Genomic DNA, 25206 nt, shown 5'->3' with positions numbered 1-25206 from the left:
ATATTCTGTGAACATCCAAAGCATATATGTGGACTCCTCTCTAACGTTTTAATTAAATTTTCGTTAAAATTGATTAAAATTAGTTTGTGGACTAGCCAGAGGGTGGTCGCCTAGTTTATATTCTTAAAGGATTTTTCTTTTGAACAAGCACGTTAACTTGTTAAACGTAAAATGTCTGTTAAAGAAAGTGTCATTACACTCTCAACGTCTTAAATTATGCTTATTACAAGTAGCAATCAAAACAATTCCAGATGTCTCTCTGTACTGAAGCATATGGAAAATATCATATAGTTCTTATCGGACAGAAAGATAAAGACAGAATTGGAAAAAACGATGTTCAGACATCTCCAACCTTTTTGACAAATTCTTACACAAAACAAAGCATTATGAACGACGGAGGAGCCCTATATCGGGCCTATCGCGAGAGAACCTTTAATGATATTTACTGAGGTTGTTAATCCTACTTGAATGAAAGAGTGAATAGCATCTCTGCTCTCCAGTCTACTGACTGTGCGTTCGAATCCTCACCCACTCTTAGAAGGATTGGAGATTATCACCCTGTTTAATAGGGGCCTAAAGTAACTTGAAAAAAAGTTCCGTATTTGGTGTTTAGAGAACTGTTTCCGGATTATCCCACCCACTAAACTAATCTATGATGGGTTAACACTGTTGGTTGTATCTATCATACATTGGTTGGAAAGAATGCACATGAAAATTGAGTTCTCTTGCAATATTCTCAGATGACGTCAGAAGCCAAGGCTACATTGTTTAAATTTCCTGAAGAAATATCATGCAAATAAGAAAATTGTTACTAAAATGTTAATTTATAACTGAAAAGTGACGCCTCAGTCTAGCAAACAAGGACTAACCTGGTTATCGGCTGAGGCCACACATAGACACTGATTTTTTTCAAGGAATATGCATATATATTCAAAGAAAAAAAAAATTAAACTCCAATATGTGAAGCTATTTTGTAATAAGTAACTTTTGAAACTGGAATGAAGTCATTCTCTATCCATGGCCATCAATAGTAGCTGGCCTAAGACTATCGATGATTTTAATAGGTATCGGGGAGGGGAACCAGGAGATGACAGCAGACAAGAGCCGCCATTTAGTGGTTCATAATCTTGTCTTTTATGTTATTGTCCGAAAGAGTGTGAGTTCTACAGTTAATTCAAATATTGATAATGCAGCTCAATTTGATCTCATTTTCAAGTTCGTTTTTAAGATCACAAGAGTATCTGAATTTTCTTACCTGTGGCAGTCTTGTATTGGATTATATTTCTGGTAATTGGACTATTTCCATTGAATGCGATTTCCCATTGAATACTCGTTGTCCGACTCGTGTAGTTCGTAACTGTGACGTTAGATGGCGCTTCTGGGATCTCTGGTAGAGGTTAACAGAGTGGATGTATTTCAAAGGAAATTTTAAAATGATTTTCAAACATTTTCAATTATTTAAATTATTTGTTAATTAAAATGAAAGAGAACTGATGAAGTGAGTATATTTTAAACACATTTTCGATAGAGAAAATGAAAGTCATTTATGCCAATACGTATTTTTACCTTATCACATATACATCATTTCTATAAAAGTCTTCTAAAGTGCGTTTTCAGCTCACCTTGTACGATAAGTTGAATACTCGACTCATCGCTTCCAAAGTCATTCTTCGCTTCGCAAGTAAACAGCGAAGAATCCTCTCTTGTTGCTTTAGTAACTGTTAATTCTGAAACCATGGCATTATCTTGAGAAACTTCACTAATAGCATACCTGACGAGGATTTAAGAACATTAATTAGACTACTTTAAAGAGAAAAAAAAAAGAATCAATTTAATGGGATGCATTTGATTAAAATTCAAATATTTCACACCACTACTTCACTCAGTCGTTCTCAGACTTAGCAAAAGAATTTTTTTCTTTTCCATTTTAAGAATAAACAAATAAAAAAATATTCTCTTTACATTCAAAACCACTTAATCCCTTCATTAAATCTTTAAAGATAGGAAAATGCACTTCTTTCATGGTCTTTAGGGATTTGAAATGGATGGCCAAGTAGCTTGTTCCAATAATAGATTTAGAAAGTCTCATTTGTTAGAATAAAACTTGCAATCAAATATCGGTTGATTTAAACAATGGAGAATGTCATCTGCTCAGCGCTGCTTAAAACAGGTTGTAAATAGACCAACAAACAGCGCCCTCTTTCGTCATTTTACAACTTTATGCTGTAAAATAGTAAATATTTTAATATTTTATGCCACAAATGATGTACTTTTCAAATAATATGTTTTATAGGAAGTTTATGGTACAGTATTGCTTACCATATGAAAGGAAAATTAAGTAATTATAGGTTATAAAAGTATATGGTAAAAATCTTAACATGAAAATAATAAAAATGTATTTATTCTTGAAATTTTGAAGAATTTGTTTAGGGAAGAGGGTTATAATATAATTATTGCATTTAGACGACTAAGCTCCGTTGATTTAAAAAAAAAAAAATCCGTTATACGCATTGTCGGTTTAACTAGGGTAGCTACCCCGAGCCTCCCTTAAGTAGGAAGGTACTGTTACACTTGAGGATGACAATCATCTGCCACCTAAACATATTAGCCAAACATCCACCCGGAAGTGAGATTTTCCAAATCGGTTCAACCAGTTTAGAGTTTATATGCCTTGTTTGTATTTACTGTCCGTGTGCAATAGAGTAAGAACTTTACGTAGCTATGAACCGTTTTTTTTTTCGGTATAATTTCTGCAGTCCATCTATAAGGCGACCAAAATTAAAGTATTCCTGTTTAAGGCCATATGGAGCGCCACACAATGCTGCCCTTCTCCGTATGCCATAAATTGCATCATTTGCACAGTGAGTTCAGATGCCCAGCGCAGCGGGAAACGCACGGCTGATCAAACAAATGTTCTCGAAGAACCTTTTGTAAGGATCGACCGATATGTGGAGAGGTCCCATCCTGCATGCACATGAGCTATTGTAGCAGTGGCAAAACAAAATTGTTTATCATCGGTTACTGCCGAGAATTATCGTGATACATCTCGGCAGTAACTGAGCACTCACAGGACCCGGCTGGTGGATGTCCTCAAAGAAGAATGGTCCAATGATAAACGAAGCTGTAAACCCGCACCAGACAGTAATTTTGGATACAAAGTGATGCATGCGAGTTTTGTGTAATAAACACCAGACAATTGTTGGTATTCACAGCTCCGTTCAGGTGAAAGTGAGCCTCGATTCTCCCCAAAATCACGCACGGCCATGAAGCGTCCAACTCCACTCGAGCAAGGAATGCTAAAGCGAATGTCAAGTCGACTTTAACATTCTGTATCAGGGTTTTCTTGAATTGGTAGAAATGCAGAATCTTCCGTAGAATATTCCAGACAGTTGTGTAAGGCATATCCATGTGTCTTGATACAGCCCGTGCACTGCAGGAACCAACGCTTTTATTCATGGCCTGCTCCACAACGGCAGTGGCAACTTAATTCACTTGTTGTTAACCGATTGACGACTTGTCATTCGTCGCGGAACACGTGGAGATTGTTGGCCTCGTGGGCATTCGTTGAACAAAGAAATTCCTGGAGTGCAGCAACAGCATTGCAATTGTTTAGAATAGTACGGCTTCACGTAGCGCCATCACTGTGGACGGTATTAACAACCAGAATGAAAGGAAAAATCTAGTGTCTCTATTTTAAAATCCTCCTGTCACCTTTCAAGATGCGTTATATGCAAATTCCGTGCATTTGGTGTGTTTTATTTTTTTTTTCTACTTTTTCCCCCATAGAAATCGTTTCCGAATGACTCACAATATATTCCTGCAAGCGTTTGCAGCATTTGAATCTGGATGGCGCTCGGCAAGGACTTAAACAGGGATACTTTAATTTTGATCACTCTGTGTATACGTGTACGGATGTATTTATGTAATATGCCGAAATAAATAAGTAGATATGTAATATCAGTAAAATATCTGATATCACGCTCAGATTTCAATTCAAATTCTTTTGGAAATAAATATAAAATAATCTGATTGCACACGGACATCTTCTTATGTGTTTCTTACATTTTAAAATTTACTGAAATACACCCAACCTATCAGTGCAGAGTATAAATAAATTTCAATATCTTCAGCACGTTTCTCCTCTTATACCATAGAAGTGGTTCAATTAAAATAAAAGCTGGAATGGCTTGAGAAAACCAAATGTTAAGTAAAATCCATCCATATAGGAATCTGGGAATAGCTTATAACCGATAAAAGGAATCCATTATGTTTTACATTCGAACAAACAAACAAAAAAAAAACGATCAATGTTGGGCTGTTCTGACAACTAATAGTGGATCACTATTGTAAAACATGTTTTTAGTATTCTTTGAAATTTCCATACTTATTAATATAGAAAACGTCATATTGGTGTATCAGATCGTAGCAGCTATGTACAATCGTTTTTTTTTTTTAAAGTCGGCTATTCTTATATTATGTAACCCAAGAAATCATTTTTATAGATTATTATCGATCTTCTGGATAAAAACGAAAATTTATTCCATTTTAATAATTAACTTGCAGGTGTTTTCAATAAAACTTGAATAGATTCGATCAATTGTCCCTGGGATATTATTTTTTCATCTATCGATAGACTCTCTTTTTTGCCATTTCGTTTTCTCTAGAAAATGAAATGAGTTTGATTAAAATTTCATTTTCTAATTTTGGACAATTCTGAGTTGAGTCATAGTACCGTTCTATCTTTTTTCATTTTTTTCTTTCTTTCATTTTTTTTTTTTTTTTTTGGAAAGCTTTTCATTGAGCAGATGATATCCCCCCCCCATACACACAAATATTTTGCTTTTATCATTTCGAGATTAATTAATTTCTGTTTTTATAATTTTAGTACAGGGAATTAAATTTTCCTAGGTGGTGGAAGAGTAGAAAATTGTAATCCATTGTCTTAATTTTGTACAGTTTTTTTTATTATATAAAAGGAAACAGGTACACACAATAAGTTAAGTAAATAAATGAACTCGGCAATCGGTTAAAATTAAAAAAAAATAAAAAAAACTGGCTTAAAGGGGCGAAGCAAGAATGCTTTTCATCTTCCCCGTTATCTGTAGAGGGCAGTGTAGGGATAAGGTGCTATTGAGCCATTAAAGCTCTGATCATGGCAGGAAGGTAACAGCTGAGCCTCAGCTAGAAATTCAATGGCTATAGTATTGCCATCCATTACCCTCCAAGGGTATTAATCACCTCCTATCGGTTAATATCGGTTAATAATAATAATATCAAAATATTTTCCACTTCAATTATAGTATCTCTATCTTCACTCATAAAAGGTGTTCAATTAAAATTAGAAACTTTGTAAGAAAATATTTTCATCCATTTAAACGATTATTAGAACTTATCTTACACGATGCCGCCTTACTAAAAATATCCGATTTTTATGTCCTCCGCTAAATTTAGTTTGTTCATAATTTATTGAATATAAAAAGGATATTAAACTTAGGATTCATTTAATCCTACACCCTTGGAGGATAATGGATGGCAATGCTTCAGCCAATGAAGTTCTAACTGAGGCTCGGCTATTGCTGTTACCCTCCTGCCATGATCAGAGCTTTAATTAATAGCTCAATAACACCTTATCCCTACACCGATCCTCTACAGATAACGGGGAAGATGAAAAGTATTCTTGATTCGCCCCTTTAAGCCAGTCCTTATAAGGACTATTAAATTTAGAAGAACTTTTTTTTTTATTCTTTACAAGTTGAATTAGCTTTATTGAAAAAACAATCCGTGATGAATAGATAACAATCGATAAAAAGATTCAAGGAAAATTAAATCTCAAAAATTAAAATATTATTTCTTGCTCACAAGAGGTAATAGAGTTCGCTTACAGAGACTTGTCCCGATGCAGAGAGACTTTAGTGATCGCAACACAAGTAAAAGTTAAAAAAGTGTGCCGCAAAGATTATATACCTTTCACCAAAGTTTCTGATGGAGGACGCTTATGGGAATTAAAAAAAAAAAACAAATTAAAAATTAATAATAATTAAAAAAGTCTTAAAAGTTATACTTGATAACAAAAAGAGAATATTATAGAGGAAAAATGAATAAAGGGACGGACGTTGAATAACTAAATTATTTTCCTCCACCACACACGTTGAAGTCCTGTTAAGACTTCATTCGTTCGCGTTATTTAACTACCGGTAAATAATTTGTGTAAATATTCTGAATAATACTGGATCAAGATAAAAATTAACAAATTAACCAAAGCGCCATCTAGTGGTCCATTTTGTAAATATTTCAGCACGGAAAATTGGTTTCCAAATTTTATGATAAAATTAAAAATAATAATAATAAAATTCGTAAAAACCTTTACATAAAGATCTAATATCACAGAAATATCACAACTGACACTAGAGCCTGTCTAGTTGCGGAATAGGCTTGCAATATGTGTTTTTATAGCATAAATGTGTGCGTGTAAGGTAGGCAAGCTTACGTCTCACAGGCTCTGTCCTTTGCCTGCCCACCTCGTGTCCGTTGCCCTCCTCTGAGTGTCAGTAATTGGCTGCTTGCTCTTCTGCCACTGAAGCACTATCGGAAGTTCCCCTTTGGCCTCACACGTCAATGAGATATCCGCTCCCAGTTTGACGACGTAACTTCTGTATTTGATGTCGAAATGAGGAGGCACTACGAGAAAGGGAATGCGAAAATTAATTAGTATCACCTACCCATTTCAGAAAGGCAGTAATTAATATTATAAACTAACAGATTAAATATACAAATTGGTAAATTAATGACGTACAACGGATTACTGACAATTGAAAAGTTTGTATTTTATTACAGGGTTTCTTTTGCTGTTGCAAAATCACAGGCCAACAGTTGCTATGGCAACTCTTGGCGTATGATCTATGCCAATAATGGTACATTATTATTTTAAGAATTACTATGTAATTAATATATAATTACTGTGTTGTTCTCAACCAAAAGTTGAGAACAATACAACATCGCATGGAAAGAAGTATGCTAAAATAACATTAAGAGATAGGAAGACAAATACCTAGATAAGATCTCAAACAGGTGTCATGGATATTGTAAAATACGTTAAACAGGCTAAGTGGAGATGGGCTGGCCATATTGCCAGATGCGGCGACGGGAGATGGACTAGAAAAGCAACAGAGTGGAGACCAATGGATGGAGCAAGACAAAGAGGAAGACCGAGAAGAAGGTGGAGGGATGAAATGGAACAAATTGTAGGAGTGAGATGGATGGGAGAGGCAGAAAACCGAGTGATCTGGAAAATCATGGGGTAGACCTTCGTCGAGCAGTGGACAGAACCAGAAGGTTGAAAAAGAATGTAATTAATGGTTAGGTGCATATGCGCAAATGCATTTCATTATGCTTAGTTTTAATTTTTATTGTAATCGTTAACAGTTATAACTTTTAGAAATATAGATTCAAAATTTTGGTTTACAATTTAAGTGAACTTGACTCGTATCTAGTTTATATTGTTGCAAAATAAACTAGATAAGACAAAATATATTTATGTATAAGAAATATGAGATAAACGTATACAGTACAAGTTTTGGTTGCCTGTAAATAAAGATATAAATTTATTAATAAAATAAATTATTAAAAAAGAATTAAAGTTGAAAGACGTGAAACCGAAGCCAACTCGACTTATAAGCGATTTCATGTTATATTCAAATAGCATATAGCATGAATTCGAATTACAATTTATGTTGTAATTCGAAAATGTATTTATGTATCTGGAAATCTCCTTAATTTATATTAAAATAGTTTTATTTATTAATATTTATATACTTTTCTTATATATTTATATTAAATTAAAATATTTTAAATATTTATGTATATGAAATGTGTTATATTTATAGTAAATGAAAACAAAACATGTTATTTATGTACTAAATGTTATTAATTATTCATACTAAATTACAATTTATTTATATTTATATATTTATACTAAATTTAAATATGTAAATTATTTATATATATAAATATATTTATATTAAATTTAAATATTTAACTTATTTATGTATATAAATATATTTATATTAAATTTAAATATTTAACTTATTTATGTATATAAATATATTTATATTAAATGTAAATATTTTAATTATTTATGTATATAAATATATTTATATACATAAATAATTATGTACTAAATGTTATTAATTATTCATAGTAAACTGCAATTTATTTATCAATGTTGTTAATTATTCATACTAAATTGCAATTTATTTATATTTATATATTTATATTTATACATCGCAGGATGCAGGACATATATGGCGCAGAGGGTGAAGCTTGACCCTTTTTTATATTTATATTTATATATTTATATTTATGCATCGCAGGATGCAGGACATATATGGCGCAGAGGGTGAAGCCTTGACGCTTTTTATATTCCCTGTTGTCTGTTTCGGGCGCAGTGATGGGAGAGATTTGTGAACATTTTAGCTCGCTCTGAGTGGGCAGAAGTGGTTAAGTGTTAGGATGATATTTATATATTTATATTTATAATTTATATTTATATATATATATATACTTATATTTATATAACCTCGTAATGTTCATTTCAATTTATAAAACTTATAACGACTAATATAACAGGTGTGGGAGGAACTTAAAAAATAATTTTAAAATAATAGATTATTTAATTTTTTAAATATATTTTTATGAAAGCTTATATATATATTTTTTAATAAAATTTTATATATCTTTAAATTTTTAGAACAATTCATTTATACAAATGTATACAACATAGTAACAGCATATTCATAAATGAGAAAAAAAATCATAAATGAACTCAAGCGTTTTTGTTATATTAAAATTTACAAGAAACTTTAAAAAAAGAATTCCACTGTAAATGAATAAATGTGTAATTTAGAAGTAATAAACTATTACTTCTAAATTTCATGGCTATAATAACGTATCATACATAGTTATAATGAATGCATTGCAATTATAAAGGTACATTATTCATAATAACGTATAAAGTCTCAAGTATATTTTTGAGTGTTATTGAATAAGCTGCAAAACTGTGTTATTTTGTAGGAGTTGTACAAATAGGTCACAACTAAATACATGATTATTAAGTTTTTCCCCACTTATGGAGACGGAAAGAGGAAATACCTATGCGAATATAGGAAATTAATTTAATTAATCAGTTTAGTTGAATTCTCATTGGTACAAGAGAGTAATTTGGTATGTTAATTCAGTTTAGTTCAATATACGTCGGTATAAACTAATAATAATAAGCTAATTTAGTTTAGCATAAATATATATTTAATATATATGTATAAACTCAATTCCTACTGTTTAATGAATCACTTGACAACCAATTTATTAATTAATTTATCTAGGAAGCGCCGATGGTTAACAATACATCTGTTATAAATGCCGTCAGCTTAGGAATCGCCTATTCGACATTGCATAATACAAGTTCGCCCTTCATTGATATGGAAATCTGCACCTCATCCTTATCTCACAAAGTTGGCTTAGGACTTTCTCATACAACGTTTTAAATAGCATTAATTTCTTACACACATCACACATCTTCTGCTCGTGTCTGACAATAATATATTTCTGGTACGTCCACTATTCTTTAACATAGTAACTTCATTTGCCTGTCCCAAATGCTAAGAGAAGATGAGCAGAATTTAAAATTGTGCTCGATAAAAATATTCTAACTTGTAGAATGCATATTTATTTATAATAGTTTTCTATAGTCCGTCTTGTAAACTTTGTGTAAACGTGTAAAATGCATTTCATCCCTTATTTCCCAAAGAATTGCATTTCTATTGAATTTGCTTGGCTCGAGTATTTGGTACTAAAATAGAGAGATCGATAAGGCGAAGAATTTTTGTGGAGGTGCTTCGAAAGTTGCGTGAACACACCATGAATTTAAATGGAGATAGACAGACAGATCATAGGCAGGAAAGTTCGTCGAATTTGTGTTATATTAATATAATAAATAATTTTAAAAATATAATATGGCGAATAAAATTTAAGTAATTTTAAAAATAATAGTTATATAAGTTTTAAAAGAGGTATACCGTGAGTAGACATATCGATACAAAATTAATAACGGAAAAAACTCACGTACAAAGATTATTTAATAGTATAATTTTCGCCTATTCCAATTTCTTTATGGAACTTTTTGAACAACGTATCTTTGACAAGATTTCTCCCAGACCTACTCATTGGTTCAGATATGTCGAAGACATTTTTGCTGTATGGAATGACTCTTCGGATGAACTTCAACAATTTCTCACTAAGTTAAACGCATTTCATCCTAGAATCAAGTTTACCCTAGAAGTAGAATCAAATAAGCAGTTAGCCTTTTTAGATCTTCTAATTCTTCGCCAACCAGATGGTAACCTACATTTCTCAGTTTATAGAAAGAAGACTGATACAGGCCATTATATCCATGTGGAATCTCATCACCATCCCAGTCAAAAGGCAGGAACTATTAAAACACTGGTTCATCGAGCCCACTCCTTTTGTTCTTCAGACGATCTTTTACAGAAAGAACTACAATATATAACTTCTTCCTTTCTAGCTAATGGTTATAAGAATTGCTTCACTAAAAGAACTTTGAGAAGTTTTAATATATCTTCCTCCTCAAACACAGAAGAAATAACGCACATTCCTATCCCTTATGTACAAGGCATCAGTGAACGTATAGCAAAAGTTTTAAAACCACTGAATATTTTTGTTGCCTTTCGACCGTTTAGAAAAATCTCCACCTTTCTCACTTCTCCTAAGGACAAGCTTCCACATCTTAATCATCCAGGTGCCTACCAGATTCCGTGCTCTTGTGGATTATCTTATTTCAGAAAAACGGGAAGATCTACCTCTACTCGGCTAGAAGAACACCAATCTTATATTGAATACTTTAAACCTGAAAAGTCTGGACTTTCAGAACATGCCATCTTCACTAGACACAGAGTTCATTGGAGAAAGACAAGAGTTCTTCACAAAAGTCAGTTCCTCATGGAACGCCTTTATAAAGAAACATGTGAAACTCTACTTCATTCTCCTAACTTAAACAGATCCGACGGCTTGCGTCTATCCCCTTTATGGGAGATGGTACTTTACAAATCAGCTAATCTTTCCTAACTTTTTATTGTATTGATTTATTTTTATTTTTATTTATTTTTTTAAATTTTATTTATTTATTATTATTATTTTTTAGGAAAGTTATTGACCTTTTTAGTTATCTTACCCCAGCTACTTAGGTGGCGCTTTTTGGAATTGTCAGTTATTGTTTAATTTGAGCTTAATGTAGTGAAGATGCCTGTGACACACAGGCGAAAATTATACTATTAAATAATCTTTGTACGTGAGTTTTTTCCGTTATTAATTTTGTATCGAAATGGGTATATAATTATAATCAATTTACTGATCAATTTATTTATTAATAATATGCTCACTTCCTTTACTTTTAATTGCAGTTGTATTAACAGACATTACATAACACTGTCTCATTAATTTCTTTCAGCGTAAACTTTATGTACAGTATTTTACATTTAAATTTTAAAAAAAAATTAGGATTAATAAGATGAGAAAAAACGCAATTCTACCACTGATGTTTTAAGCATTGTTTATATAATTCATGAGATTCATTCAAAAGCGACGATACCTCTAACTCGAAGGAAAATGGCCTTGCTTATACCGGCTCCAATCCCATTATATGCTTGACAGAGGTAAAATCCCGCATCGTCTTCTTGCACATCCCTGATCACCACAGTTCCGTTACTGTATTGTTGAATTCGGGAGCTGGAATACATGTAGGTGAAATTTCCCGGCATGGACCCTAGATAAGATAAAATAAAAGTAGATTAATTATAAGTTTCCTTGTAATCAATATCGTCATCTAGCGGCTACTATTGTAAACGTCTTGAACAAATTTAAAAATAAAATAATATTTATTGCATTACCTCTTCCTTTACGCCAAGTGATTACTGGAGATGGAAATCCATCTACTGAGCAGTCTAATCGCACGCTCTGACCCAGCACAACGGAAGTATTTTGTGGTTCATGAGTCCACTTAGGAGGGACTACGTTAACGAAAAAAAAAAAAAAAAAGATTAATTTTAGGCAATAAACAATCTTCTCCTTAACAATAATTTGTCTTCATTTCAATGACTCCCTTATATAGCTTATTTTAATTGTTCCTTGAAACGCGTGAGTTTAATAACTTTAGCTAAAATTCCTACCTCCGTTGTGTACACTGCAGATTTATTATCAACTTAAAATGAGAGTTTGCGTCAAACGCGCGTTTGTAAAACGAACTCTGCTTGATCGTAAATATGAATAATTAGAAAATAATTGTACTCTAGTTGCCATTTCTCAATGATTAATAACTCCTGTCTAGAAAGGTTAAATAGATTTGTAGTGGCACGTAGGAAAGGGCCAATTGAAATTTAAATCCCCCAACTTTGACTTCTTTATGGCGAATTGCATTTAGAATATAGTTAACAAATGTTATTAGGATGATTAATGATTGTCCTATCTGCGATTTGTTGTTTCCACCCTCTCTTTATTTCCACTACAAAAGAGGGCCATCGGGAAAAAATTCCCGAATTCAATTTTCACATAACATCCCTCCTTTGTTTAAAGAAAGCTCTTCTGGGGATGACTTTATCACGTTTCAAGTCCAATTAGTTGATGGAAAAGAACAATTTATTTCGTTTTAGATACCGTCTGAACATATTCCTAGTGCAGGAGGGGGGGGGGATATTACCGACATAAAACAGAGGAGAGAGAGATCGAATGTTGTTTGTTGGTGATAATTAAAGGTATTAAATGGGCTTACAAGTACCGTTTCATGTTTATATATGTTAGATTCTTTCTTTTGTAATGTTTGATTATTAAACACAGTCTTTTACACTGAACAAACGAAAGAAAGAGCTACAAAATGAACAACACATGAATACTTTAGTTAATCGTATATAGTTTTTCAGGTCAACACACATTATTTAATTTATATTTTATCGTGTCTAACCGTGAACATACTGGGTTTGAGTTTAAGATAAATTTCTTAAAAGAACTGGGCGATGGACTGAGTCCGTGACTCTTTATCCCGTCATCTGAATGAAGAAAACCTGTGTGGATGGAGGGTTATTGAGCTAAAAAGCTCTAGTCATGGCTGGGTAACGGCAATAGGCGAGCCTCAGTTAAAACTTCATTGGCTACAGCATTGCCATTTGTTACCCTGGAAGTCCTAAAAAGGACTTTTTCAAAGGATCACCCTACCCCATTAAGATAAAGTTCTTAAAAGAACTGGGCGATGGACTGAGTCCTTGACTCTTTATCCCGTCATCTGAATGAAGAAAATCTGTGTGGATGGGGTGTAATTGAGCTAAAAAGCTCTAGTCATGGCTGGGTAACGGCAATAGCCAAGCCTCAGTTAAAACTTTATTGGCTACAGCATTGCCATTTGTTACCCTGGAAGTCCTAAAAAGGACTTTAAATTCCATTAAGATAAATTTTGTTAATTTTTGAAATGGATTCATTTTATTCATTTATAATATTGGTGTGTGAAGTTTATTTTATTTATTTTTAAAGAAAATATATATTCGAATAATTTTGTTAACTTTTAAAGAATTATATGATATTATTGTAATTTTATTATATTCATTAATTTTTTTATTTTTTATATCAGCATTTTAAAGATAATATTCAGTTTACTAGTTAAAAATTATATTAAGCAAGGCATTTTGCAAATACATACAACAGGAAGTAAATAAATAAAATTTTCATATTTATTGAATAAACGTTGTCCTACTCGATTCGCGTGTTTTGTATACATAATTAGTGTTAAGATATCATTCTCACATGTATAAGAAAGTCAGAGCCAAGATAGCAATAAATCCCTAAATCTAATATGGTTATACTTTTTTTATCACATTAGAATCGCTTTCTTTAAACGGTTTCAACAAATTAAAATTACTATAAATAAATTTTATTCAATAAATTAACTTATTGTTTTATATCTTCTATTACTGTTATTGCTATTTCTTATTAACTTCTTTCTGCGTTCTCTGTTCATTTCTTGCACAGAGAATAAATTATTACAAAAATAATTAATTACATTATTTAAATATTGCATTTATTATTTGTTTATTATTAGAAAATTATTATGAGACAAATTTAATTTATAAAAAGAAAAACATTTTTTACAAATTCCTATTATTATTCAGTGCTATCATCGTGACATGCGAGAAACTCTACTCTTCAATCTCTCAAGGATAAGTTAGTTATAGAAGGAAACATTACTCACTGAAGTTAACAATAATTATAATGGCTCATTTTGAACATAGTTGCTATGGTACTGAAATGTTACGTTTGTCAATCTAAAGCGAGTCAAATAATGTTTGTTAATAATTATATTTTCGTCTTCCAATAACAAAAAATTGTGACTATAGAAATAAATTCATAGAAATGTAAAATATCAGAAGAAAATAACTAAATTCTTAGGCAATAATCCACATGCATAAAATTGTTGTTTTACCTAATTTAAATCACCACAAGCAAACGAACAAATATATCCAGATCCTAAACAAATTAAGCATAAAAATTGGAAACGAACACTCGAGAACAGCTGACCATCGTACAATTATAATAAAAGGCAAAATAACACAAGTAAGGGATATATCAATGAACATAATAAACAGGGGCACCAATTTTCTCATTTTAAGTTCTTGTTTAGCCAAAGATATAAATGAATACTTAGCACTAAATCACGAGAACATAACGTGGCTCGTGTAAGGGTAAACGGCAAAATACGTCACTGACAGGCGTAACACTCAGATACCTGTAGTCCGGCTCACGATACTTCACAACCAGCTTATTTATAACCTGCTGGAAGTGGTAAAAAACATGTTTGAACGCACGCACACATGCACATTAAATTCTTTAAAAGGTAGATATAAACAAAATAGAAGCTGCCTAATAAATTTCAGTATACATTTACCGCGATACCAAATTTCAACGAAATCTATCCATCCAGAGTAGTACTGTGTTCGTTTACAGACAGACAGAGAGAATTTTGGATAACGATATCTCATACATGCTGCTCTCCAAAAAGTGTCAAAATCGCCGATATAATAAACTAAATAACATTTTTAATAATTTAATCATAATTAATCATCCTAAAATCGCCTGTATAGCTCAGTGGAAGTGTGGTGTGCCGTCCACGGCGCTAGGTCACCCAAAGAAAAAGCGTTCGTAAGTTCAATTCTGTTCGCCGACTAGAGGAACTTTTAGTAAGCATTTTTTTCAACCCCTAACCGAGTAGCCAATCTTTGATACAGGCAAGGGATTTTTTTCTCCTGGAAACTTGGGTTTTTCGTCTCGTAGAAAATCTGCTGTAGAACCACATTATTTTCAGACAGTAAATATAGTGTAGGAATTAGGGACCACGAGATGGCGGCACTTGTCATTCGTTTGTCTTCGCTGGACGCGATGTGTAATTAGTGATAGTCTTGGGCTAATTATCCCTGATTGGCTATCGGTGGAGATTGAACAAATTCCCCCTGTCTCCAAAAGTTAAAAAGCCTCGCCTACTTCCTATACCGAAATCAAGGAGGTAGCTGATTTTTTATTTTATTTTTTGATTAACTAGTCTCTCCACGAACAACATCAAACACTATCAAAAAATCTTGTTTATCCCATTATTATTCGAAAGTATGTTTTCCCCATTTTAATATTAATTCCACCACAAAGAGTAAATGTATAGAGCTATAACACCATGGGGGCACTAAAGGTTAAATAATACGGAAACTCTATCCTAGATAGCAAGCTCTAGAGACCAGCTCACACTTATGAATCGAATAAGACACAGTGAACATCATTTTATATCCAAAGACTTTCACAAACATTCATGGCACAATGACTGGATTCGCTATTGACTGTAAAGCAAGAAAAAGTATTTACTATCATTTCAACTGAGATTATCAGAAAATTTCGCAACAAATTACGTACTCGGAGTGTTTTAAATCTTAATATAAATTTATTTTTAACTATAGATTAAAATGGGATGTTATTTCTTTTAAACTATAATACTGTATTCTATTCTAAAATATAAAAAAGTAATGTTTGTAAAATTAGAATCTATAATTGAACTCAATATTTTTATATACCATTTATTTTTTTGTATATAAAAAATTTAATAACAGTTCATTCTGATAATTTCTACTACGACGGTGATTGATTCATTCAATCCAATACCCTTGGAGGGTAATGGATCGCAATGCTGTAGCCAGTGAAGTTCTAACTGAGGCTCGGCTATTGCTGTTACCCTCCTGCCATGATCAGAGCTTTAATTGCTCAATAACACCTTATCCCTACACAGTCCTCTACAGATAACGGGGAATATGAAAAGCATTCTTGCTTCGCCCCTTTAAGCCAGTCCTCATAAGGATAAGGAATTTCTACTAAGTCCTTTTTAGGACTTCCAAGATAACAAATGGTAATGCTGTAGCCAATGAAGTTTTAACTGAGGCTCGGCTATTGCCGTTACCCAGCCATGACTAGAGCCTTTAGCTCAATAACACTCCATCCACACAGATTTTCTTCGTTCAGATGACGGGATAAAGAGTCAAGGAATCAGTCCATCGCCCAGTTCTTTTAAGAATTTCTACTAAATGCCGTGTGGCGGCCTTGATAAGAAAAGCCTCACCGCGCACGTGGCGACTAAAATAGATACCCAGGGAGGGTAATGGATGGCACTGCTGTAGCCAATGAAGTTTTAACTGAGGCTCGGCTATTGCTGTTACCCTCCTGCCACGATCAGAGCTTATAGTTCTATATTACCCTATCCATACATTTTCTTCTACAGATAAAGGGGAATATGAAAAGCATTTTTGCTTCACCCATCTAGCCAAAAAAAATCTAATAAACATATATTGACTCCAGCGTCTATTTAGTAGTAACTTCGTTAATTCTCTGACTGTTATGTTATTCTAGTGAACAATACCTGGTTATATTTTGTCTCATAATTAAAACCATTTACTTTCCATAATTATCTTCCTTTTTTTTTTTTTTTTTTAGTAATGGTGGATTTTAACAGGAAAGAAACGTAGGAGGGAAACAGATGAAGTTATAAATAAACCACAGGGGAAAAATTTAATTTCAAGATGGATATGTTAAGGAGGATCACATAATTTTAACGTGTTATTTTAATATCCTGGGTGCTCTGAATGCGATTTATATGACTTCTAAAAATAGCCGAGATGCTTCTCTATTAACCATTCAGATAATTGGAACTGCAACCAAAATAAAAAAAGATATTCAAGAAATAAATAAAAACAAATAATAAGAAAAGTTGTGAGAGCATATATTGCATAAAAAATTAGAAGGGAAAAAAAGGCTAATTCTATTAGGTGTTTTTTTTTAATATTTTGTTATTTAGTAGAAAAGAAAAAAATATAAAAAATAAACAAAAATATAATTAAATCAGATTTTCTGTTAATTAAATTTTATGAAAAAAGAAACGAATTCATCTGTATTTCTATGTATCATTTCTGAATTAATGTTGTGGTATTTTGATTAACTTATTATAAAATGCATTTAAAAATTAGGACTTAATTAACATAAGATTTTTTTTACTTAGTCTAATTTTTTTTTTTTTTTACTTGGTCTAAATATTCGTATTTTCTACTGTTAGGTCCAAATGTTTGGTCTCGGAATAGATTAAGAATTACAATTTAATTAACTTGGAAAATATCCTTATAAATTTGTACGTATAAATACGTACTTACAAATGCTTAGTGCCCTTATAAGGACTGGCTTAAAGGGGCGAAGCAAGAATGCTTTTCATCCTCCCCGTTATTTGTAGAGGACCGTGTAGGGATAAGGTGTTATTGAGAAATTAAAGCTCTGATAATGGCAGGAGGGTAACAGCAATAGCCGAGCCTATGTTAGAACTTCATTGGCTACAGCATTGCCATCCATTACCCTCCAAGGGTATTAATCACCGCATCTCAGGGTCAATTAACTCCGATCAGCTCATTCCGATCAAATGCTTAGTGTTTATCTTATGCCAATAATTATAAAAATTATATTATTAAAAAAATATGGTTTACTTTTATAATATTATTATTTGTTTAACTTAAGTAACTTTTTCATAATTTTTCGCAATTTTTATAAAACAGAAATATTTTGTGCACATTTTCTTTAGAAAATATATTTTATCTAATATTACAATGCAATTCTCCAATCTATACGTAACCCCTACCATTGACTATGAGCTGTGCTGATCTGTTGACAGAGGCAACTCCATTGGATGCAATGCACGTATATTCGCCTTTGTCTTTAAAATTCACTTTCCGTATGGCTACGATAGAAGAATCCTCTAACATTTGTACGGACAGACTGTCATGTGTTGTCAGTGAGTGACTGTCTTTCAGCCATTTGAATCGTATTGGCGGATCGCCTTTAGACACTGCACAAACAAGTCTCGCTCGCGACCCTTCGTCGGCAGAAAGACTGTCAGGAAATACTTGGGTATCGATAACAGGAGCAACTGTACAGGAAAACAAAAGGATGATTATAGAAACAATCATTCAGCATGTGTTACTTATTTCTTTAAATTTAACAAACCAATAAAAAATACCCCTCACCAACAACCGAAACGAGGGCTGTGCCACTGGCCACTTGTCCCAAAGCGTTCCTTACAACGCAAGCGTATTCGCCTTCATCAGCTGGCTTTTGTGCATTCTTGATCTTCAAAATTCCTGTTTTTTCTACTTGTTGGCGGTGATTGACGGGTAGAACCAATCCTCCTATAAGAAAATAAAGAGGAGTGCATACTGGTAAAAAAACAGTTTTGATTGAAAGGAGGATGTGAGAATAACATAATAACATGAATTAAAATGTGAAGATGTTGTCCCTATTCAGCAGTTCGCAATTGTCATCTCGATATTAAAAAATTAATGATCACGCCTTTCCAACAGCTTAAACATACTATATTTCACACCTGAATTTGACTTTAAAAGGTCATTTCTGAAAACGAAGTGAATTATTTTGCTCTATTTGACTTTAACAAAATACATGTTTCTAACTCTATCCCGTTCATTTCCCACTGTAAAGATAGAGGACCTCTGTGATTGCTGGACCTTTCTCTTCTTCGAAGATGGATGACTAAACAGGCTTAATTTATAAATAAATTAAAACTACCAAGTTGTAATTGATCCTTATAAGGACTGGCTTAAAAGGGGCGAAGCAAGAATGATTTTCATCTTCCCCGTTATATCTGTAGAGGACAGTGTAGGGATAAGGTGTTATTGAGTTATTAAAGCTCTGATCATGGCTGGAGGGTAACAGCAATAGCCAAGCCTCAGTTAGAACTTCATTGGCTACGGCATTGCCATCCATGACCCTCCAAGGGTAATGGATGGCAATGCATCTTATGGTCGCTTATCAAGTCTTATGGTCGCATCATCGCATCTTATGGTCGATTATCAAGTTTCCCTCCCCCACCTGCCTTGTAATTAGCCCTTATAAGGACTGGCTTAAAGGGGCGAAGCAAGAATGCTTTTCATCTTCCCCGTTATCTGTAGAGGACAGTGTAGGGATAAGGTGTTATTGAGCTATTATTAAAGCTCTGATCATGGCAGGAGGTAACAGCAATAGCCGAGCCTCAGCTAGAACTTCATTGGCTACAGCATTGCCATCCATTACACTCCAAGGGTATTGGAATGAATGAATCAATCACCGCATCTCACGGTCGATTGATTCATCTGCCTTGTAATTGATCATTATGTAAATTAATTATAAAATTACATTATGAAAAAAATAGGGTGTATATTAATAAAAATTATCATTTGTTTAATAACAATATTTTTTCTTATTTATTTCTAAATTTTTTTAATAAAGTTTATAAAATGAAATTTATTTTTATAGGATTAATTAAAAGATATCTTAAGTATTTAATTAATATAGACTAAATTAACAATAGCAGTAAGAACCTTAGCAATAGTAAGATCATAACAAACAACCAGGTACTTCAAGAAGCTCTTTTCAGTGTCTTTGGGGAGGGCTTTGACAATCGAAATGACACGAAACAAGGTAGATTTGGAAAGGTTGAAACTGTACCTGAAAGAGTAGGCTTCAAAAATCATTGAGGGTTTTTACGGATTTACAGCTCTCTTATCAAATGATTCGCTAGTGGCACATTTCTGATTAGCGGAAGAAGTGCATCCGACTGGACAGTGTCTGTTGATAGCAGATTAAAAAAAAAAAAAAAAACGCGGCCAACCAGTACTCACATTTCTGTAAGCGAAACAATTCGACGGACGGGTGCTGAAGTCATATTTAGCGGAATAAAATAGACCCCTCTGGAGAGTGATTAGTAAATGATAAGAATTTATATTATGTAATCATTCTGACAATCATATGATGAAATATGAAGTGCTAGACTTTTATTTGTTCAGATAAAAAGGTTACCTTCGAAATCAACCCTACATGTCGGCCTCGGTGGCCAAGTGTTTAGCGTATCCGCTCGCCAAATGGCAGGCTGTGGGTTTGAATGATGCTCGGATGTTTGTGACTGCCGTTTAAGTAGGATAGCAGATGAATTTCTTCAATCCGGATAAGATAATCCTTTCGGTCAGTGGAGCTCTGAAGTCCCTTGAAATAGTTTTATGTTTGGTCTTTTTTATTATGTAAAATAAACAAAAATTCTATGTGTATTTACGTATATGTATAACACAAAATATCCTTAGTCCACTAATGGATTATTACAATGTTTTGTGGGCGGAAGTCACATAGAAAAAGTCACACTCATAGAAAAGAGGTGTCGGAAAAATGTGAAGACACGGGGCAGCTAAAAATGGAATAACAATATCTAGAATGATGGCATGCCAGTAAGCAGTCAGTCAAATCATTTCTTAAAAAGATGCTGATTCTTTCAAAAGTCTGAAAAAGCAAGTTAACAACTTTTGTCATTTGTTATATAACTAAAAGGTCTTTGTTTGAAAGCAAACAAAATCAAGAAGAGAGAAGAAAATGTCTTACCTTTATGTAACGGAGAAGTAACTCTAACTTTGTTCTCCAGGTTTACATATTTTGCGGCTTAGTCTCCAGTACAAATGACAACTTGACTGTCATTTAGAGACTTCATAGAATTTAATGGAGAGCCATCGTTACAGTGTCATTTATTCTGAAAAAATGTGGCTGATGCAAACAGTGAAATCCCCCCGGTGACTTTGAGTACACACTTAAGATGTGGTCACATGAGAATTCACCAGGCATTCTTCAAAATACTTCTTAAAAATAAATAAAACGTCGATAAAGGTCGATGTTTATAACCCAATTTATTATTATATTTTATTAATTTAAATGTTTGGCAGCTTCTAATCTGATGAAAACAAGAGTAAACAAATATGACTCCCCCTCCGTTCTATATTTCCAAAATCCCTGCGTCTCTCCTTGGAAAAGCGTTACGGAATGCATAAAACTTGCAAGAAAAAAGGAGTCGGAAGAAAAATATGTAAATATTAATATCAATTAGGGTTCCGATCTCTGGGAGGCACCTCAATGATGACGTGAAAGAGTATTGGAAAGAAACATTTTGGATTAGTGGCAGGATAAACTAAAGTATTGTTTCCCATCAGTGGTGTGTGTATCAAGATAGATTTATCTAGTTTATGATAGTAGACCTTCCATGGCTCAGTCAGTATAGACGATGCCATTTGGTCGGAAAAACACCTGGGTTCGATTCAGGTCAGTGAGGTGAGGAACGTTTATCTGGTCTCTTTCGACAAAAGGTGAGTTAGCCGGTACCATACGGAGGTAGGGGGTTTTTCTCCAAGAAACTCGGGTTTTTCGTCCCTGAGAACAGACAAACCGGCCAGTAGAATACACGCAATTTACAGACAAGAATACTTAGAGACATAAGGCTTTAACCGCCTTATCCTCGTATTACGGTTAAGAAATCTAAGGATACTTGGAAGGCTGTGGGCGCTTAAGTGCCTGGCAAAACCACTGGTAGAATAGGATACGACAGGATGATAGAAGAGCAGCCTCTGTTGAAACTGACTGATTTGGGACGTAAGATATATTCAGTAAATTACGCTGGCTCCAGTATATATAACTGTTTCTTATAGGAAAAAAAATTGATTTTTAGAAACAACTAAACTATTTTAATTCTGGAGGACCTTGATATTAATCAGTAAAATTAAATACTGAATTGGGGATTGGCACCAGAAATTCTCAACATTCAATAAAAGCAAGCATGTAAGAGTGAAATGGTCCTGAGTCATTATTTTTAGCCGTCCATAATCAAGATTAACAAAATTCTTCTTTTTCTTAAGTATTCTGCCAATGAGCAGGTTCTTCTCTTAGTAGCAAAAACTTTCCTTCCACTCTCTTCTGTTTTGAGCCTTCTCTTTCAAGGTTGTGTACCTGTCTCCATTCAGCATGTCTTCTAGCATTGTTTTCCTTAATCTTCCTCTGGGTCTTTTTCCGTCTAATTTTCCTTCGATGGCATCTCTGATGATTCCATTTCCTCTCAGAATATGTCCGATCCAGTTTCCCTTTCTTCTTTTTATCCTCTTTAACAGACTTATTTCTTCTTCTACTCTTTTTAAGACCTCTTCATTAGTTATTTTATCTGTCCATTTGATTTTGTTCCATCTTTCTTCATTTCTTCTTCATCAATAATTTCTTCTTTCTTCAATGTTCAAGTTTCAGCTGCATAGAGGGCAACACTCCACACATAACATTTTATTAGTCTTTTATTTCGTTTTCTGTCCATTTTACTTCTGAATAAATTCCATTTTCTATTAAACCCCATCGCTATTCTTGCTTTTATGTCACTTTTACATCTTCCATCGCTGCTAATCACACTTCCTAGATATTTAAATGTCTTTACTTGATTCAGTTTTTTCTCATTTATTCTGATATCCATATTTGCCTTGCTAATTTCATTAACTTTGTTTTTCTTATGTTAATTTTTATTCCATAATTGACACAGGACTCCAGTAATATGTTCAACAGATGACGTAGTCCTATTTCAATATTTAACAATAATGCCTTGTCATCTGCGCATCATATTGCAAATATCTGTCTACCTCTAATCTTTATTCCTTCTTCCGAATTCTCTAGTGCTTCTTTCAACATTGCTTCGGAATACATGTTAAACGAAATTGGTGACAGAGAACAGCTTTGTCTTACTCCTCGTCCAATGATGCCTGGTTCTGTTGTACCATATATGTGTCTCACCATGGCAGTTTTTCCCATATATAGTGAAATAATTAGCCTTCTGTCTTTCCAATCTATACCAATCTTTTCCATTACTTCCACCATCTTATCCCATTTTACAAAGTCAAAAGCTTTTTCAAAATCTATATAACAGATATTAACTTCTTTATTCACTTCCAGACTTCTTTCCCTTATTAGTCTTAACACTCCAATCTCATTTCATGTTCACCTTCCCTTCAATTAACAAAATTAAGCACTTCCAAAATGAGCATTACAGAAATAAGCTGAAATATTGTAATTTCCAATACACGTATCCATGAAATATGGGTGGACAAAAGCATTTGAGAATTTCTAATCAACAGAAAACAGAAAACACTCTTGATATCATATATAGAAATATAATAATTTATTTCATCTATTAATTCTGAAGTCTAAAATGATTACATTCTTTAAAAATTTTTTTTTAAATAATAACATTATATTTTTCACCATATTATATATATAATATAGAATATACAAGTTATTACGAGTGTTTATGTGTTTGGAAACGTTGATTTTAAGATCAATGATGTGATCATCAGTTTTTATAGTTAACAAATAGGAGGGGAAGGGGGTTTGACCTGATTAAACCCGAGCTGCGTAGGCCAGCATCGAGGCAGTTTATCAACTCCTTGAGAGCTGTATCTTGGCTAGGTTCTTCTCCCCATTTTTCTGTTCATTTAGTTCTCTAATCAATGGTTATTATAGTGTCTTCGTGATCATTATGTCTCTTGTTTATTTATTTTGGATAATTTATGTTTGTTTCATTTTTAGCTTTTTTTTATTAGGACAGGTGTGATGAGAGTGATGTCTAAGGGCCTTTTAGCCACAACATCACGGTTATATAGCTACATTGGTCAACTAAGGCCTCTTCTAAATCTCTTACTATCATATTATACCTTTTGATCTCTTCCCTTATCAATACTCTTTTGAGTATTGATAAGGGAAGAGATCAAAAGAGTGCTGACCCTCAACACTCTTTTATACTATAAAGGCAGACAATGAGGGACATGAACTCCAAAATATCAATGATTATAAGTCAAAATGTAAAGCCCCGAAATGCGGTGTTCTCTCAAATACTGAATTTTCCACTCTCTCTTTCAGTTTGTAGTATCATAGATAACCATTAGATTTAAAACCGGTTACTGAGATCTAGCATAATAATCAATGATGTATTTGTACACGTTTGTATCAGCAAAGCCTCAATATACAGACCGCACAACTGACCTCGTTGCCAAGAGATGCTCTCAATAGGATATCCACCAACAGGACAACGTAAGGAGAATTCTTGCCCAGACACAAACGATACTTTGCCCATCGGTCTAACGAAAGGAGGTCCGTACACATTGAGTCTTCCGGAGTGGAACTTGGACTCCACGTCATTAGTAACGTCGCAGACATATTCGCCGCTGTCCTCGACTCGAACCTCGGTGATGTTGATATAGCTGATGACGTATCCTTCGTTGGTCACATGATCTCCTTGAGCAACCCTTTGACTCTGAGAAGTCGAAGCGCCGTCGACGGTCCATCGGATGATGGGCAGGGGATTGCCAGAAGCTTTACAGTGAAAAGAAACGAATTCGCCTGGATGGACTGTTTTATCTTGGAATGTGAGGAGCAACTCCGGAGGAGCATCTGTTGGCAGAAAATATAAGAAACGCAACGATGAGAAGATTGGTGAGCACATTTGTAAATAATCATTTGCACTTTATATACTTTTTTCTTGTAAGTTAAATTAATAAACATGAATATTTTATTTTTAAAACATTTCTGTTCATTTTAAACACGATCACAAAACGAAAGACCCTCGTGTGTATATATTTATTCACTCATTATGAATAGTTAATTTTCATAATAATTTTCATTTTTAACGTTTGCACTTTCAAACGTACAATTTTTGTATTAATTTATTTAGAAAAAAATATAATTTTATTATAAATA

General features: G+C 33.3%; 1 protein-coding gene across 1 annotated transcript in view; it reads right to left on the bottom strand.

The window, feature by feature from the left end:
- The window catches only part of LOC150106951 (cell adhesion molecule Dscam1-like), a 173862-nt gene that overhangs the window by 37452 nt on the left and 111204 nt on the right, over window positions 1–25206 (bottom strand). The window contains exons 8-15 of the mRNA XM_090393514.1: window positions 24493–24900; window positions 18645–18806; window positions 18260–18547; window positions 11958–12077; window positions 11660–11833; window positions 6519–6678; window positions 1623–1771; window positions 1256–1387 (exon numbers count right to left, since the gene is read on the bottom strand). Of these exons, the coding sequence (XP_090249640.1) occupies window positions 1256–1387; window positions 1623–1771; window positions 6519–6678; window positions 11660–11833; window positions 11958–12077; window positions 18260–18547; window positions 18645–18806; window positions 24493–24900 (1593 nt within the window). The remainder of the gene's footprint in view (window positions 1–1255; window positions 1388–1622; window positions 1772–6518; window positions 6679–11659; window positions 11834–11957; window positions 12078–18259; window positions 18548–18644; window positions 18807–24492; window positions 24901–25206) is intronic.

Source organism: Typopeltis vanoorti, chromosome 5 (assembly GCF_054136105.1).
Source record: "Typopeltis vanoorti isolate ZY-2024b chromosome 5, IOZ_Tvanoo_1.0, whole genome shotgun sequence".
NCBI lineage: Eukaryota > Metazoa > Arthropoda > Arachnida > Uropygi > Thelyphonidae > Typopeltis > Typopeltis vanoorti.
Note: the sequence above shows the minus strand (reverse complement) of the source record. Positions and strands in the feature narration are given on the sequence as shown.